General features: G+C 42.6%; 1 protein-coding gene across 1 annotated transcript in view; it reads right to left on the reverse strand.

Annotated features, from left to right (window-relative positions):
- The window catches only part of PKHD1 (PKHD1 ciliary IPT domain containing fibrocystin/polyductin), a 418,502-nt gene extending 405,568 nt beyond the window's left edge, over positions 1-12,934 (reverse strand). The window contains exons 1-6 of the mRNA XM_008157496.3: positions 12,883-12,934; positions 11,293-11,370; positions 10,292-10,436; positions 8,652-8,760; positions 4,621-4,678; positions 836-914 (exon numbers count right to left, since the gene is read on the reverse strand). Coding sequence (XP_008155718.2) covers positions 836-914; positions 4,621-4,678; positions 8,652-8,760; positions 10,292-10,436; positions 11,293-11,370; positions 12,883-12,934 — 521 coding nt within the window. The remainder of the gene's footprint in view (positions 1-835; positions 915-4,620; positions 4,679-8,651; positions 8,761-10,291; positions 10,437-11,292; positions 11,371-12,882) is intronic.
- Positions 12,935-18,044: the final 5,110 nt, after the last annotated feature.

Here is an 18,044-nt window from a genome sequence, read left to right on the forward strand (position 1 = left end):
TCTATCTTCCACAGGAAAAATAATTTTCTTTCAAGACAAGTTGACCATTATAGAATGCCAGAAATGTAGATCTTGAGAGGACTCGAGTCCTGTTCTCTTCAACTAGGGAAGAATCAAAGAGACGAGGCGGAACAGAGGAGGATGGCCCACCCTGTCCAGGGGTGAAGGAAAAATTAGACACAGTATACAGAATCTACTCAGCAGAGCATATAGTAAGATTATGTGCCTTCTACTTTGTAAACTCCCACTGTAATTGCTTCATAGGTTAAATAACCACCTTCAACACTCCCCTCTTATTCCCCTCTTTCCGGTATAGATTATTTAGTAGTATCACATTCCATTTTTTTTAAACTTCCAATAGAAAAAGTCATGTTGACATCCTAATCACTCCCAGAAAACATTAAAGACTCAATGGCTTGCAGTACCTTCTTTCATATTTCCTCTAATCACACAAATAGATAGCAACCAAGCAAGGAAGTTAATGGTCTTTTGGGTTCACACATCATTTTATAAAGAATTTAGTTCATCCTGAGGAACAAAAAGGGGAAGGGGAAGAGTGGAAAAATAAAATCCACAGATGCAATTACAGTATAATTCACACTGAGCCCAGAGTGACTAGTTGTCAGTAAATAAATGGACAGACTTAATCGACCAGTCGCAATTACATTAGCAAAGTTTGCTGAAGCCCAGCTCACCAGGGAACATAAACTGCAAAGAGGGAAAATAGTAATTCTGTGCCAACTGCTTACAATTTATTGCTATCAGGGACGCCTGCCCCAGGAAGCAATACAGCATATTTGTAACTAGTCGTACGTCAAAACAAACACACGCTTACCTATCAATGTACTCAGCATTAAAATCAAAGGTTTCCAATCGTCCAGTGATAATCCAGCCATGCACATGTATTAGCTGTCCTGTTTAGTAGAGAAGGTTTTTAAAAATTGAATATACTTAGCTCAAACTCTAAATGAATAACATAAACTGTATTTCTTTTTATACATCTACTCAATATGGCAAAGTTGGTCATGATTCAGAATATTTACTTCTTTATAAACTGTACAACAGGAAAGGATCATGATCCTTTGATTGATATTACTGATTAGAAAGGCTAAAATAACCACTGATTGCAATTATAGTTTAATGGTCTATGTATATTGCATAGAAGGAATAGTGGGCCTTCCTCACAGTCCCATTGAAGCATAGTGGTCCCTCCTTTGGAAAAACTGCTGTTTGAACTACTCTGTTATTCTGAGACAGTCTCTTATTTTGTAGGTCAACTCTGTTATTTTTAGACTGTAAAATAACTTTGTTTTTTGCTTGTATAGAAAATATAAACTTAACTGTCTGACCTTGCAAGCTAGCCATCTAAAGGGGCTGATACACTATATTAATTCACATATTCTGCCAAGTGTTTGTTCATCCAAGGTTATAGGTGTTTGATAAGATATAATATATACTCAAAGTTACAAGTTGTCTGTATAGATATTACAGGTGTTTGATTAGATATAATATGTATTCAAGGTTACAAGCTGTCTTACACAAAGAACTAGAAGGATATAAAAAGGAAATACTCCCTCCTGTGTTTGTTCAGAATTTGACAGAGGTAATCTTCTCTGAACCTGCGCACAATAAAGATGACTCCTAACTAATTGGCTCAGTAGGTGTCTTGTCCAGCTCGCTGATTTGTGATACAACACCGTGAAGCATGAAGCTTTCAAGAGGAGCAGCCGGTTTCTGTACCCGGCTCCTTTCCACTTGCTTGCCTGTGTGTAGGCCATCCACCCAATGTGGGACTGAAGAACAGCATGCCTTGGGCTGCTCCACGCTTTGTGAGACTTTCCTCTTGCTAATATGAACTCCTGTGATATGAGGAGGCTCATATCACCTGGATGGGTACTCAGGGATACTAAACTTTTTTTCCATATCTCAGAGTACAAAAGATAAACATCATGTTTGACCCAAATGGACAGGAACTAAAAGAAAGGGCATGAGATAGCAGCAGAATTATGGGCAATCGCATGTCTTCTTCATTTCATTAATGTGCTCATGTTCAAAGGTAGGGTAATTTGGGGATCCACAAATAGCTGGTGTGTGCCTTGCCCGCTGAAACATGGGTGACTTCTGCTGGGTTTCTTCTATGTGACTTGTAGGGCTTCCCATTGGGTATTAAGTTTTTTCTTAATACCCCCCTCTGTTGAGTTCATAAGATGAATGAAGTTGCAGGCATCAGCGGTTTCCTTTCAGCAAGGCACACTTCAGTACGACCCCTAGCCCTCTGCTTATAGGAGTAGGGGAAGAAATCTAAAGTAGCCCCTTCTCAGAAAGAGCTTGGGGGCCCTACATGAGCTGATCACTTCCATAGTTGAAAAACAGCTAAACTCAGTACTGTGGAACTGCATGAGGCAACTTTTAAGCAAATACATCACAGCGAGGTTATGATGTTCAATAAAGATCACCCCAACCTGGAAGAATGTGCCTTTCAAAGAATTACAGAATTTAACCATCTATGCTGTCACCTTTCATCATCACCTACAATGTTTAGACATGAGAGACGTGTTGGTTTAGGAGGTAAAACTTCTAAAATAGAAAAGAGAAGGGCACCTATGGGGTTCATGAGGTCACTGAATTCAGAGGACTTTGAGTCTTTTCATGGCCACAGGTATGGCCGTGAAAGAACATTACCAAGAAATTGTCACCTTCACAGTAGATGACTATATTAAAACAATGAGAACCTTCCAGGAAGTATTACCACCACTTCACAGGTGAATGTGTAGAAAGAGAGAAAACCTAATGACTTAGGCAAAGGTCAGAGAATTGGCAAAAGCCTATTGTCTGAAGGTCTCTGCTACTGCCAACAATTAGCAAAATAATTCTCCTTCATTTTAGTAGGGCTCAGTTATCGATGTCCTGACTTGGGTGGACATGATTTCTAGCTTTGATGAGCATAATTTTAGAAACTACTAACAGGTTGTAGAAATTAAGAATTCTTGTGAGTTTCTGTTTTGTTTCTAATCAGAGAGAGAAAGACCAACCGAATCTGACAAATGGCTAAGCCAGATTGTGAGGCTGGAGGATTCTGCGTCACAGTGAACAACTGTTAACCACACATAGAAATTCAACTGCTCATAAAACATTGTCTCTCCTGAACCCACTACCACCTCCCCCATCTCCCTGGCTGCTACTCTGGGCAGCCTTCCCAAATGAAATGAGAGTAATCGTGTGGAAAGTGATTTCAAAGATGCGGCTGGGTGGATCCTGCCCAGAGGGACCACTCCAAGCAGGTCAGTCACCAATTGTTCCCCCAGAAGGTGGAGGAGACAGTGTGTGGAAGTCAAACTCAGTGGGAGAAATGGGCTTGACAGATCTGGGTACCAGCTGACATCCCATTTCACACTGCTAAGGGCTGGCTCCTTCCTCATGCCTCACCCTAACAAGACTTCTTCTGCCATCTAAACAGGACTTTCTAAACTCAGAGCATCAGGAATCCAAATGTCTGCATGTGATTTTCATAGACCACATCTCTTTTTAATAAAACATTATCATGTGCTGATTATTCAGACAAATGGAAATAAACAGATCTGTGAATAAACTGCATTAATAAGGTAAAGCTGAAACTGTGTCTATATATATATATACACACAGATGTACAAACTCAGATGCTCATTTTGACATTCTTGAGCATTCAAGCCATTCAAAACAACCAGTTAGTTTATGCATTTAGACACAACCACATATAAAAAATTGGCAACTTGTATTCCCATCTGGAAACCCTGAACAAATTAAAAAAACCTAAAATACATGTAAGAATTTGCCAAGAATCAAACAACAAATTATATATAATCCTAGCTATGTTTACGACTTCGGTTGAAAGCAGGTTTAGCAGTTCCTGAATCTCTTGGTTGCAATCGCTTCTTTAATGTTAATCCCCCAGCTTTCTCGCCTTCTCTCCTAGCCTCTTGGCCTTTGCATATCTGTGAGCTAACTCATGCACAAACCCCCAGGATAAGGATCAGGGTTAATGATCTTCATGTGGTATCCAACACTGCACAACACAGGACAAAATGTTGGGCATATGGGCCCACTCTGGTTTCTGACTATCTCGGTTCCAATCTCAGCTGTATACTTATTAGTAGGATGACTTTAGGCAAGTGACTTAACCTCTTGGTATCTATTTCCTCATTTGAAAAATGGAAATAACAGTTCCTACATCATCAGGTTCTTGTGAGGATATAATATGTAATATATGCCAAAAGCTTGAACAGAACCCGGTTCACAGTAAGTTTCAATAAAGCTTTGCTATTATGTGGCTAGTTATAAAGTCACAGCAATGAAGATTTCTATTTCCTCCATTCTCTGGCAGCACCTGGTTTGATTTTGCTGCCTCTCTCTTCATGTTTGGATTCCTTTCGTTACCAGTGAACTAATAGAGCAAAAGTGCCCAGAGGTGAAAACAAAACAAGTTAAAAATAAACCAGAGACTGACACTTATTTTCAAAACAGCATCACAGAAGAAGCTGGAATTTCCCATTTAGGGAGACCACCCACCTGGGTAGAGGAATTTGCAACAGGCCTTGGCAAAGGGATTCATAAGTATTCCTCTTTTAATAGGAGATGTCTTACCTGGAACTCCACTTGGTGGATTCACTTGGTAAACAATGGGTGTCTGTGTCCTGGAAAGCTGTTCAGAAAATGTTATCACAAGTGAGGATTTCATTAGAATCTCACCACAAACACAGGAAGGACAAGTCATTCCTCACAGAGCATCCAGCTAAGGTAGTAAATGGTATATTTCCTCAAACCTCCTTAAATCTAGCTCTTTTTATCTTTGTAATATTTCTGTAAAGCAGGAGTGGCAGATATCATTACAGCTCTTCCATGGATGATGCCGGGAACCAATTCCAGCATGTAATAATTACAAGAGTTTCATCAAAAGGTTGGTGAAGCTTGGGAGGCTCAACAAGGGCTGAGCCACATATGTAGTTTACCTGTTGGAAGGGCTACTTCCCCAAACCTGAATAGGATTGTCTGCTGCCAGACAGCTCAGGGCATCTTAAATCTGCATGTTATTGCCTCCTGTTGGCCAAACACCTGAACAGCTGTAGGCTATTCCCCAATCTGACAATGCTTCTGTAAACCCTACCCATTGAAGTGTATTATCTCTACCTTGCCTTAGGACAAATTGTGTTAATAAATAACACGGGGTCCTTAGACAAGGGGTAGTCTTTCAGTTCCTTTAGCTGAAGCTCCTCTGACCCCCAATGCCTTTCAAAATCATCTTTCATCCTTGGACTCTTTAATCATCTACGCGCAGCTCCTTTCTCCAGATTGCTGAACCCTTTGTAATGCTGAGACAAGAACCCCAGCAGATGAGGTAAAGGAATTCAATAAAAGTCATATAAGAGCGCACCCTTGTACCATGTTGCCCAAACTTTGGCAAGCATGTTTCTACCTGCCAGACTCAGGAGCACATTCTACCAGAAGGAAAGGTAGGCAGACCACACTTTAAAATACCAACCTTTTAATTCCATTATTATAATTTGGTATCTTGGAGTCTTGAAAGGTTTTTTGTTTTTCTACACAATAATTTGTTTATTTAAATGGAAAGCATTGCAACTTAAACTATTATCAGCCAGCATTATGGTAGGGAATTAGCAAACTATGAAAAATTGGAAGTTGGAGATGCACACAATCAAGGTAGTTATTGGGAAAATGGAAGGTGCCTGTTGGGAGGAAAATGATTCAAATAATGAAAGGAATGGGAAGCAACATTACTCCTCAAGGAGGGAAAAGCACAGATAGAGAGGTGGGAGCCTGTGAAAGCCTCATATCTGGCAGTGCCTCCAAAGCACTTCATCTGCTACCATAAACTTCACAAGTGAGGTTCAATGCTTGGCTCAGTCATTGTCGTATTCCTGTGCAGACTGGTAGGTAGAAGACATTCAAATTTTTGTGAGTGAATGGAGAGGCCCCCATCTGAGATGATGAATATACTGGCAGAGAGAATGAGACAATTCCAGGAATTCTATCTTGCCTATAGGCATGTGACTTAGTCCCAGATCAGTTTGTTTCAGAGTCAGGGCCAGTGTTAAGAAGTAAAGCATTAAGAATGGACTGACCAGGCCAAGGTGTGATGATGAGCTAAGGACTCTCCCAGAAAGAGACCAGTTCTCCCAAACTCCTCTATCTGCCTAAACCACCACAATCACTCCCCACAATCTGCAGTGCTCCCATTTGCAAAACAAAGACAGCAAATTGTTTCGCTTGGAGTGCTTCCAGCACCCCAGGAGTCCACTTTCCCAAGGAGAATGTTACCAAAGAATAACTCCCTCGTTAATCAACAGCCCTAATCAGACATCAAGAATCAACAGACATTTCCACAAAGCTGATGAAGGCTTGGCAAGTGCAATTTTAGATATTGATCCACACAGCTGTGCCGTTTGCCATCAAGACTAATTTTCTCCCTTTCTAAAGGAAAGGGTTAGAAAATAGTTCACAGAAAATATGTAGAGTCAGGGGTCAAAATAAGAATGCAGTGACCTCACCGGTTGGGAGCTGGTTCCATCTCACCAAAGACAAAGATTAATGTAATTCCACATACACCTGCCAAGCACATAATCCCCATCACTACCTCCCAACCTCTTCCTGCACCCAGGCCTTCATCTCCCGCCGGTTTTCCCTTCATACCATTGTCACTTCCATTGGAACTTCATCATAGGAGCTTCATGAGGTAGACGAATGGTCATTGTTCCTCATGATGTTAGAAACCGAGGCAAATGGAACAACCAAGTCCAAATCAACTAAGGAAACATACCTTTTGATTTCAAACTTGAGATATTAAAATCTACCACTTAGACTGTAAGCCTCCCACCAGAAATTGGGGGAGAAAGGTAACGGGTAGAGCAATTCCTCATCACCCCCTCTCAATTCCTCAGACATGGTGGGGCAGGCTCAGAGTTCAACCTCCAAAAAGGCTTCACCTGTGATTCTCTCTGAGCTGACACAACATAAAATGGTACATTTCTAAGAGAAACAAGCCCCTGGTCACCCACCAAGCTAGAGACATGACAAAGTGAAAAATTAATGAGCTTCCACATCCAGCTTACCACATGCTGATCCTTGAGACTACTAAATCAGATCATCAGCGAGGTGGGGGACAGGGGAGGGGGAGGAAAAGCAGGGGATTAGAATGAAAAAGCCACAGCCACCAGCTGCTTGATAAACCTGTGAGTTGTTGAACTTGTCAGTGCCTGCAGCAGGCTCTTTGGAGTGGACCGGCGAGATAGAATTAATTTTTAATACTCACGGTTCCCCCAGTCCCAACCCCAAAACAAAAAGACCCCCGTGTTTTATTTAGCTCTCATTAACTACATCCCCCGGTGATTTCCCATCAACACACCAAGCTGGTTGGACCACTGAAGGACTTGTTTTCTTCAATGTGCAATTTTAGGCACTGTTTCTCTACTTTCCCCTTTTGCTTGTTTCCAAGCTTTAACAAGTAGGAAAACTATCTGGGGTGAAAGGGCATCAAAACCCAAGCAGCATGGTGACTGAGGAGCATGCTCTGCCATCTCTTTTCTGTTAGAGTCACCAAGACTAGACGTGGTGGTGCGGGTCTTAATAAGAGGGAATGATTTTTTCCTTTCTGTGCCTATGTGCAGAAGCAAAATTATGGAAAAGAAGATTCTCTTGGAATGAGAAACAAGTTGGTAGATGTGAATTGACAGCAAATTCCAAAATTGAAAAATGAATTGCCTATATCAAATGTGGATTATATTAGAGGAGAATTGAGAGGATGAAGTCTTGCTCTAAAGGAGCACTGAGTAATGACTGAATTGTACTTTCATAAACAGAGGCTCCCAATGAGGAGGACATGTCAAAGGAACACTGCCAAACCTCTGCCTTTTATGAGAAGTCTGGGACCTATACTTTCAGAGTCTATTTTGGTGTAAAACTAATCTGAAATGGACAGTACACTGAACCAAACAGAACATGAAGCCCCAGTGTGCATATTGAGTCTCTAAAAGAAGTCAAGCATTAGCTTATAAACTCTTCCTCCCCGCCCCCCCCCCCCCTCTCCCCTCTCTCCCTCCCTCCCTCTTTGTTTCCTCTTAGCTCTGAGCTTGAAGGAGAAACTTTCGCTCTAGGCTTAGAAAGAGTATAGAAATCAACCGTGAAGTAGAGAGGAAGGTAGAATTTGGGTTCCTGAGTCCCTTTACCATGCTGAGACCAAAAGTGCTGGCAGCTGTACAATGGAATGCCGATGCACACTGGTGATCTCTGTGGCTCCTCTGAGCTCCAGTTTAAGCGAGGATCAGAGTCAGATGCAGGTTCAAATCCTAGTTCTGCCATTAAATTTTTTATGATATGGGCAAATTATTTAATCTCCCTAAGCCTCAGGTTGCCCATCTATAAAACCAGGATAATAAATAGCTACCCCATAAAATTGTTGTGATCATTAAATTAACATGCATAAAGATATACAGCACTCAGTACTTACCTTTCATTAGTATAGTCTCAGAAACCTCATAACCATCATCCACCTTTCCTCTTACCCTGGCTAAGCAGACTCCCAGCCTCATTTATAACTTGCTTGTCAAAAGCACAAGCACACCCTCAGACCAGGCACACTTTTCTCCATCCTTAGAACCCACCTTGAACGAACAGCTGTCCGGTAGTCCTGCAGTTGGGCTGCCTACAACGTGTCCCCCAGAGTGCACTTCCAGGTGGTACATGCCCTCAGGTACTTGGGACAGCAGAGACCTGAGGACAGACAGTGGAAATCCTTGTGAATCAAACACTGTGAATGTCAAAACTAGCAGCCCCACCTGACCACTTCAAATCTCCTCCCTGCTCCTGTGCAGCAGAGCTAACTAAGGATTCCTGTATTCTATTTTTGACCTATATCCACTCACCCACTAGACTCTAAAGGTTGAATAACTTCCACAAAAGAAGTTATGATTTTTAAATTAAAAGTAACTTAAATTTTAAAAAAAGTCCTGAAAAGGTTTGAAGAAACGTTGCTAGTTTCCATTTTTTTAATAAATGACAGTTCCAATTAGATTAAGAGATTTATGTGTGTGAACACAGCAGGTTAAGGACAAAGTGGGACTTGAATCCTAGGCTCTTTATGATAAAAGGCATTGATTTTACTTTCTGCCAAAAAAATTATCTATAATAATAAAAGGGTAATATGCTAATTAGACCAGACATCCTTTCAGACAACCTTCTGGACAAAGCCAGGGCTATGAGGGAAGCCTGGATCCCGGGTGCCAGAGGGAAGCCGGCGCTGGCAACTGGGGGAAAGGAAGGCCTACTCTTGCACAAATTTCAGGCATCGGGCCTCTAGTTCACTTCATAATCATAAGCAGCCCATAAACACTTCATATCTCCATCAAGAGAATCCCAGCCCAGCTGGCATGGCTCAGTGATTGCACAATGACCTATGAATCAGGAGGTCACGGTTCGATTCCCAGTCAGAGCACATGCCCGGGTTGCGAGCTTTATCCCCAGTGTGGGGTGTGCAGGAGGCAGACAATCAATGATTCCTCTCTCATCAAAGGAATCGAGAAAAAAGCAAGCGAGTGCAAAGGGTTAATTGTCCCCTTTTCAATGAAAGGAAAGATTACACTCAATTGGATGTTCAGGGAAGAGGCAGCATTTGGAGTATGGTTGATTAGGATTTCAATAAGGAGAGATGGAGGAGGAGGAAGGAAATGACCGTATTTTTTTCTCTCTACCAATGACCCACTTTTATGAAGCCTCTCTAAGAAATGAGAAGAGAAAGAATGAACTAGTGTAAACTTCATAGGTCAACACAAACTTGAGTAGAACAATAGATTACCTGGAATGCTATACAAATCATATCAAACTCAGCAAACATACTAAGAAAATTAAAGCAACTTTCCTTTCCAGCTGGTTTTGGGTTTATGCACAGTCATTACAATTATGCCTATTGCAAAAGACGAATTCTTTAGATGGCAAAATGGAACCACTTATTGAAATCTTACTAGTAATAGCTATAGAGCTTCTTGCAAAAAAATATATTTTTTAAATAGCTGGAAACCCAATCTAGCCCCTTCTTATAAATATCTCAAAATTCACCATAGTCTCACCCTCCTTTAAGCCCTGATAGGGACCTTTTAAGACACATATTCACATAGAACATTTTAAAAGACTATAGGAAATAATTGCAGCCACAGCAGGAGTGGCTCTAATTTGCCACTGGTATCAAAATACCACTGAAATAAGCAAAGCACTTGTCCTGTCTGATCTTATTTCGGGGCAGTTATACCTCGTCTTGCACATCACCACCGGCAAATCCAAGAAGACAGGGGATACATCACAGGGGATGCTGGGCAGTGCAGGCACAGCCACATTCACCAGGTGTATTTCCAGCTGAGAGCCATTGGTGGGATAAAGGAGACTGGACTCCAAATCTAAGCATAAGGAAAAGAGGAATCTCAAGCTGAGCAGAGTCATAACCCACACAGGAGAATATAAAAACATGGCCACATGTGGGCAATGTGAGACACTGAGTTTGCCTAAGGGTTAAATCAATGCTCCTCATTTGTGACTGCTATGTAAATGAGTGTTCATTTATAAATTTATGTAAAAAGTTTTATCTCTTCAAGTCGATCCACCTAAACCAGGAAAGAATATTTCAACCCTCAAAAAACTCTCTACTGTGGAGGGGATGAATACACTAAGCCGTGGTTAGAAGCTCCCATGTATTGAATGACCTAAAAGGAAGATAACCAAGATTCTGGGGGGACACATTGCCAAGTACTATGTCAAGTGCTTCCATACCTCACTGAGGGTCCCTAGAGTCCCATCTCACAGGTGGGATAAGAAAGTGGACATGGGCTGGTATGGTTCCGTGGTTGAGTGTCAACCTATGAACCAGGAGATCATGGTTCCATTCCCAGGCAAGGCACATGCTCAGGTTGTGGGCTCGATCCCAGTAGGGGGTGTGCATGAGGCAACAGATTGATGATTCTCTCTCATTAATGATGTTTCTAACTCTTTCTCCCTCTCCTTCTCCCTTCCTCTCTGAAATCAATAAAAATATTAAATAAAAAAATAAAAGAAAGTGGACACAGCTTATAATGAGCTCTGCTACTGTGACATTAACATGTGAGCATCTGGAAACACAGAAGCTGGTCAGTTGGACCGTCTCCCTTCAGGCCCTCTTTTACACCTGTCCTTAGACAAGGGAAAAAACCACACTCATATTCTTTAGAATTCTTTAGGTTAATAATTAAGAAACTTGTATTTGGTAAGACACAAACCTACCATCAAAAATGACTGTGATCCACGTTCCCCCTGCAATGCTACCTTCTTCAGGTTCAATGTGGAAACTCAGGCAAGGCACTATAAATAAGTGAGAAAAACACTGCTTTTGAAGGTCAGATTCAATCCACCAGGTTCCACGGTGTTATGAAGCAAAATTGAACATTCATCAGACTCTCCAAAAGGATTGACAAAGCAGATTGCTGGACCCCACCCTAGAGTTTCTGATTCAGTATGTTTGGGATAGGGCCCAAAATTTTACATTGCTGACCAGGTGCTGTTGGTCTAGGGACACACCTTCAGAACTCCCATTTGAAGGAAAGTTCTGACTGATTCTCTCATCTTAGGTAACCAAAAACCCAGTGTTCATCAGAACAATCCTGAATTTCTGCTTCCTCTGGAAAGAGCTTCAAGGTCACCTTTAGTACCTAATTCAACCCATAATAGCTCTTATCTCTCTTTCTCACTCTTTAATAAGGAGGATGTATTTAATTATAAAGTCACCACTTGTTTCTTGTATTTCCACTTCCCAGAAAGAGGAGAAATGTCTAGATGCTGTCCTAATTTGAATCCTCCTGCTCAGTACACCACCCTCTGCTGTCCCCCTAGTTTTGAATACATGATCCGAATGACTCTCCAAGTAAAAATTCTCTAGATTTTTGCCTTGCCTATACAGAAAAGGACTGAAGCATGGATCACTGCTGGAATTTCCTTAAAATAAGAAAAGCACTATACACTTCACATGCTAGGCTAGATTGGGTTCTCCCACCGAAGCCTTTGGCTGAACATGACCTTATTAATCCCTCATCTTTGAAAATGCTCCTGAACATGCTTTGGCCAAGTAAAGCCAATTCAAGGAAACCAATAAAAAGCAGTCAGCTACTTGGTGAGGTCACCAGGAAAAGTGTTATCTACAGAACACTTCAGTTTCTATGTCAGAAACATTAAATGATAATCCAGGCCGCCCTAACTCTGGATAGCCTAGGGCTTCCATGTACAGGTTTACAGATGGTACACTGTACAACCAAGGGTGATGGAATCATTCACATCTAAACAGTCATTCAACGCAGCCCCAGCAAGACCAGTCCATGCTTACACCTCCAAGGTGCATTAGATAGTTCTACCTCAAAAAAAACAAAAACAAATGCCATAAAATGACACAGAGGATAATCAGATTCACAGAGACAGAGACATAATTTGAAAAAAGGAGATTTTAATACAAGTAGTCATTAATCACTAAGACAAGATAAGCTACTCCCTTTGGGAAGATAAAACAATAAAACCTAAAAATAATTACATCATATGACCCAAAAAGCAATTATAAAAGGAAAGTTTTAAGTTATAATTAAAAGTTTTAGACTATAAAAGCAACCTCCACTGGTCATTAAAAATTGATGTATATATTCATAACTATTTAATATATAACCTCAATTACTATGCAAAAAAAATTATTATAAAGCAGAGAAAATTTAAACCCAGAGCAGATACTTCAACATTCCTCCCACCCAATAATATTTAAGTATCCTTAAACTAGTTCTGAAGGTAACCTGTCATGTTCTATCTATTAATTCCTTCAAAACACATCCTACTTACTTGCCAAAAGTAGCATTTCAATACTTCTCAGAGAGATCAGCCAAGCAATCATCTCATCCACTTAAGTCAGTCCTCTCAAAGTTGCTCAGACACAGAAAAGCATTTTCAGTTTTGATTGGAGCAGCATAGCTCTTGCGTTCTATAAAAAATAAAATAAAAAATTACTTTTTTTTGCTTAAAAACTGTTACTGTGCTATGTTAAACGTTGGGAAATTAAAGAAGTAATACCAATATAACCACAAAATACTCAAAGGGAGTATTTTGAAACTGTGGTGGAAAAGGCAATCTATGAACTTTATATAAAATCATCAGTATTTCACCCATCCTCTTATCCCACCAACTTATTGTATGCATGTCTGAGTTGGATAAATAATAACATCTCTGATTAACTCATTATTATACAAAAGCTTAATTTTAAAAAATAAATAAATTCTAGATATCTATTACATCTTGATGTAAATAAATACTAGTTAATGGTGGTTTGGGAGGAGGGTTTTGTTTGTTTGTTTGTTTGTTTGTCCTCTAGGAAAATATGAACCCTAAAAAGTGAAGACCTTAGCAAAGTAAATGTTAAGTATGGTAATGGGCTGAAAAACAGTACTAATGGGAATTGAGGGAAAATTGTGTTATCCTCACAGTAGAAGAGTAAGGGAGGAAAAGCTGGATCCTCCAAACTGGATCCCATCTCTGTACCCCATCCCACAATGCCCAATATGCCAGACCTACCCTCTTTAAACACTGTCTTCATTGTGCTATTCTTCAGCTTTGTGGATGAAAAGGGGCTAACCTGACAACTTAGGGAAGGCCTGTGTGGTAGCCTTGCAAACTCATAAACCTAAAGTAACCACAAAGGATGGCCTGAAATTACTAGTAAAACCTTTTCATTAAAAAGCAGTTTACAGTGGGTAGTCATATCCTAAGTCAGTATCTTCTCCAACAAAGATCAAACTTCGATCTTTACTAAGCCTATCTTCCTTTTGCATCCTTGTGAAATGCCAGGGTAATTTGTAACTTCCCTTTTTCCAGACCCCTCAGGGCACAACCTAATGTGCCTGGGCAGAGACCACAAATTCCTTCATTGTTATTGTTATCACGTTAATTGTTGACTGTTAACTATCCTGTACAGACAGTCCTCGGTTATGTCGGACTGGACTTACATTGTTTTGTGGTTACATCGCCATCTCCCATTTATTTATAAGAAAAAAACAAGTTCCATCATTTCAACATATGTACATATGTGCTTTATGTTTTTTATTATTTATTTACCACAAGTAAAGGTCAGGAATTATCTCTTTTAAATTCTTTTACTGTTTCACTTCATTACTGCTGTGTATGTGCTCCATGTGAGTGACGTAGGTGGTTTCCGACTTACGACGAAAATCGTGTTACCTCACGCCATACGAACAGATCTCACTGCCTGTACCCACCTAAGGAAAAGAGTTATGTGTCTATCATATTATTTTTTATCCAATCCCAGAGGTTCCCCCTCTGTTCCCGCTCCCCTTCACTTTCTTCCACCTCCTTAATCTATCACCAACAGATTTCAAGTAACCCAGTTACGTCTCTTCCTTTGATTGTAATGCATAAAACAAGGTAAAAACTGCCATTCTTCAGAGCACTATCTCAGTACCTTTGGATTCTGCCTCCTGGCAATTGTTGACCTTTTGGCTCAAATAAACTCACAAAAATTCTTTACAGGTTTGAATGTTTTTTACTTTAACAGCTTAAAGCTTTTTAATTCAATGCAAAACCTCCATCACTGGTAAAATGATGATAAGAATACTTCTTAGGATTTGTTTCAAGATTAACTTAAGAGATCCTATCTAATAAAGAAGGAATATGCTAATTGACCTTCACACCATTGCAAAGATGGCAGCGCCCACAGCCTATAAGGAGGGAATATGCTAAATGACTGCCATGCCCTCAAAGATGGCGGTACCCACAGCCACAGGATGTCAGCACCCAGTCCCCTCAGCCCCCCAGCCGCCCAGGACTAGCCCGAGGCACAGGCAAGCCTCGGATGGCAGCTGCCCAGCCGCCCAGGGCCACCCAAGGCTCAGGTAACCAGGGCCAGCCAAGGCTTGCACTGCCAGCAGTGGCAGCAACAGAAGTGTGATGGGGTGTCGCCTTCCCCTGATCACCAGGTCACCTCTAGCCCCTAATGGCTTTTGGACTGAGAGAGGGGGTAGGCCAGGCTGAGGACCTCCCCCCCTCCAGTGCATGAATTTTCATGCACCAGGCCTCTAGTATATATATAAAGAAATTAATACAGGGGCAGCCCAACAAAAGTTAGCATTTCTTTCATGGGCTTTGTACTTCCATTTGAAAGCCCTCTCTCGGACCTTTCAGTACCTTTCCAACTGACCCTCACGTGGCTCCCCACTATGAACTCTGCACTGCAGCCAGGCAGTTCTCCCACCACCTCTCAGACAGGCCTTCCACATGTCAGCCTCTGCCTTGGCTCCCACTAGTTGCTTCCTAAATTCCCCAAACTCCTGCATGACCGAGCTTAGGAGCCACTTCATCCACAGAATCCATCCCTGGTGTTGGTTCATAAACTGAGGCCCGAACCCAGAGAGCAAGGAGAGATGGAAGAAACAGACAGACCACTCCAAATTGGTAGGTGGAAGGTTTAGTAAGCAAGGGGACTTACATACAATGCTTGTCTTGGTGGCAGCAAGATGAATAGAGATCTCTGCATCCATTCATGAGAATCTTTAAAGTTTATATAGACACCGTAACTGGGTTCAGTTACACGTACCATCCAGATGGTTTCAACAACATCTTACTCTCTGAAGGCTTTGTCCCTAAAAATTATTTGTACCTCCTCTACATATTTCCAGGGTAAGACAGGCCTATGGAAATTACCCTCATAGGGCCAAGCCTCTCTGTAGGCGAGAATAATTCAATCTATAAGGAAGTGAGATCCTTGAACCCCACCTTCTTCTCCACCATGCAGACTCTGCCAGAGTGCAGGGTGTGTGATGTTGCTCTTTCTTTTTTATTACTTTCTCTTTTTTTGCCTCCTACCAGATCAGAAAAATGCCACCATCACCACCACCCAGCCCCCGAGTCTTTAGCTGCACTAATCACACCTGAATACTTTCCTTGGGCTTTTACTAGAACTAGGTAGCTAGATCAGTAAGCTCAGCAGGAATATATTCTCTCATCACGCACATTTCCTGAGTTGGGGGCTGCCCACTTGACTGAGGTTGTTGTTGCTGTGCTTTTGCTTCCCTCCGTACCAGAAGTCGGACAGCATGGGGCATTTCTTCCATTTCACTGTCAATCACCACAACATCCTCCCCTTCATGCCCCTCACTTCCCCAGGGATTCTGCATCTTAGCGTCTCAATCAGGCTTTGTCACAGAGTTCAGATCTTAACTCAAGGCAGCACGTGTCCCCCTAGCTTTGCAAAACAGCATGCTGAGCTCTCCAACTCATTATCCTGCTCGCACACTTTGTCTGCTAGCCCCAGTGTGGACAACTGCAAGTCCTTCTCTAAGCTCAGCTCTTCTTCCTACTTTCTAACTTGAGTTTCAGCCTCTAGTTGGGCATCAGTGCCCAACAATACATTCCAAGGTCAGCAGAGGTTGAAAAGCCTCTGACTGCCAGGTCCAGTGAGGTGGTCAGCCTGCAGTCACATCCTCCCCAAAACCCAGTCATTCCAGCTCTCATTGCTCTTTCCTCCCTGAACCTCTAGCTTGTGCCTGTGCAGCCTGGACCAGATGGTGCAGTGCCATACATACATGCCTCTTCTTGTAGCCTGTCCATTCCACAGCAAGGACTTCTATTTTTACAACCCTCTTAGTGCAAAGGCCCCACACAGCACTCAGTCAGTCAGTTCTAACTGGTGAATACATCCTATCTAATAAAAGAGTAATATGCAAATTAACCATCACTCCGCTACACCCACAAGCCACGCCCACCAGCCAATCAGAATGAGTATGCAAATTAACCCCAACCAAGATGGCAGCGGCCACAGAGAACAGGAGGGAAGCTTGGGTTTCCTTGGCAATGGAGGAAGCCAAGCTTTCCACACACCCTGGTGGGCCCAGGCCTCCATTCAAGGGTACAAAGTTTCAATTATAGAAGATAAATTCCAACAGAAATGGCAGCAGCCATGGAGCTGGAAGAGCAGGAGGCTAGGGTTGCCCCGGGCAATGGAGGAAGCCAAGCTTCTGCAGCCCTGGCCGGCTCAGGCCTCCACTCCAGGCTACAAAGTTTCAATTGTAGAAGGTACATAAATTCCAACAGAAATGGCTGCTGGCCACAGAGCGAGCAGGAGGCTTGGCTCCGCTCCAGGCTACAAAGTTTTAATTGTAGAAGATAAATAAATTCCAGATACCTTGGCCTCCACTTGGGTCGCCAGGGGGTGTAGCTGGCCTGCAAACCATCACAGGCCCCTCGCCCAGGTTGCCCCACGCCCCAAGGGAACCCCCACCCTGATCCGGGACACCCTTCAGGGCAAACCAGCCAGCCCCCACCCATGCACCAAGCCTCTATCCTATCTAATAAAAGAGTAATATGCAGATTGACCATCACTCTAACACACAAGATGGCTGCCCCCATGTGGTCAAAGATCCTGCCCCCATTTGGACACAAGATGGCCACCACAAAATGGCCAGCAGGGGAGGGCAGTTGGGAGGTACCAGGCCTGCAAGGGAGGGCAGTTGAGAGGAACCAGGCCTGCAAGGGAGGGCAGTTAGGGGTGACCAGGCCAGCAGAGGAGGGAAGTTGGGGGCAAACAGGCTGGCAGGGGAGCAGTTAGACATCAATCAGGCTGGCATGGGAGTGGTTAGGGGGTGATCAGGCTGGCAGGCAGAAGCAGTTAGGGGCAAACAGGAAGGCAGGCAGGCGAGCAGTTGGGAGCCAGCAGTCCTGGATTGTGAGAGGGATGTCTGGTGGGATCGGGCCTAAACGGGCAGTCAGACATCCCTTGAGGGGTCCCAGATTGGAGAGGGTGCAGGCTGGGCTGAGGGACACCCCCCCCCCCCCCCCGTGCATGGATTTCGTGCACCGGGCCTCTAGTATTTAAATAATAGCCTGGGTTCACCTACTCTGAAATAACTTACACATATATGGAATGGGCAGAACTCACAAAGCCTGGCTGAAAAGCCATATGCCTTAGATAACACCCTGATGCCTGCTCTGGGAAGGCT

This window comes from Eptesicus fuscus, chromosome 10 (genome assembly GCF_027574615.1).
Source record: "Eptesicus fuscus isolate TK198812 chromosome 10, DD_ASM_mEF_20220401, whole genome shotgun sequence".
Taxonomy (NCBI): Eukaryota; Metazoa; Chordata; class Mammalia; order Chiroptera; family Vespertilionidae; genus Eptesicus; species Eptesicus fuscus.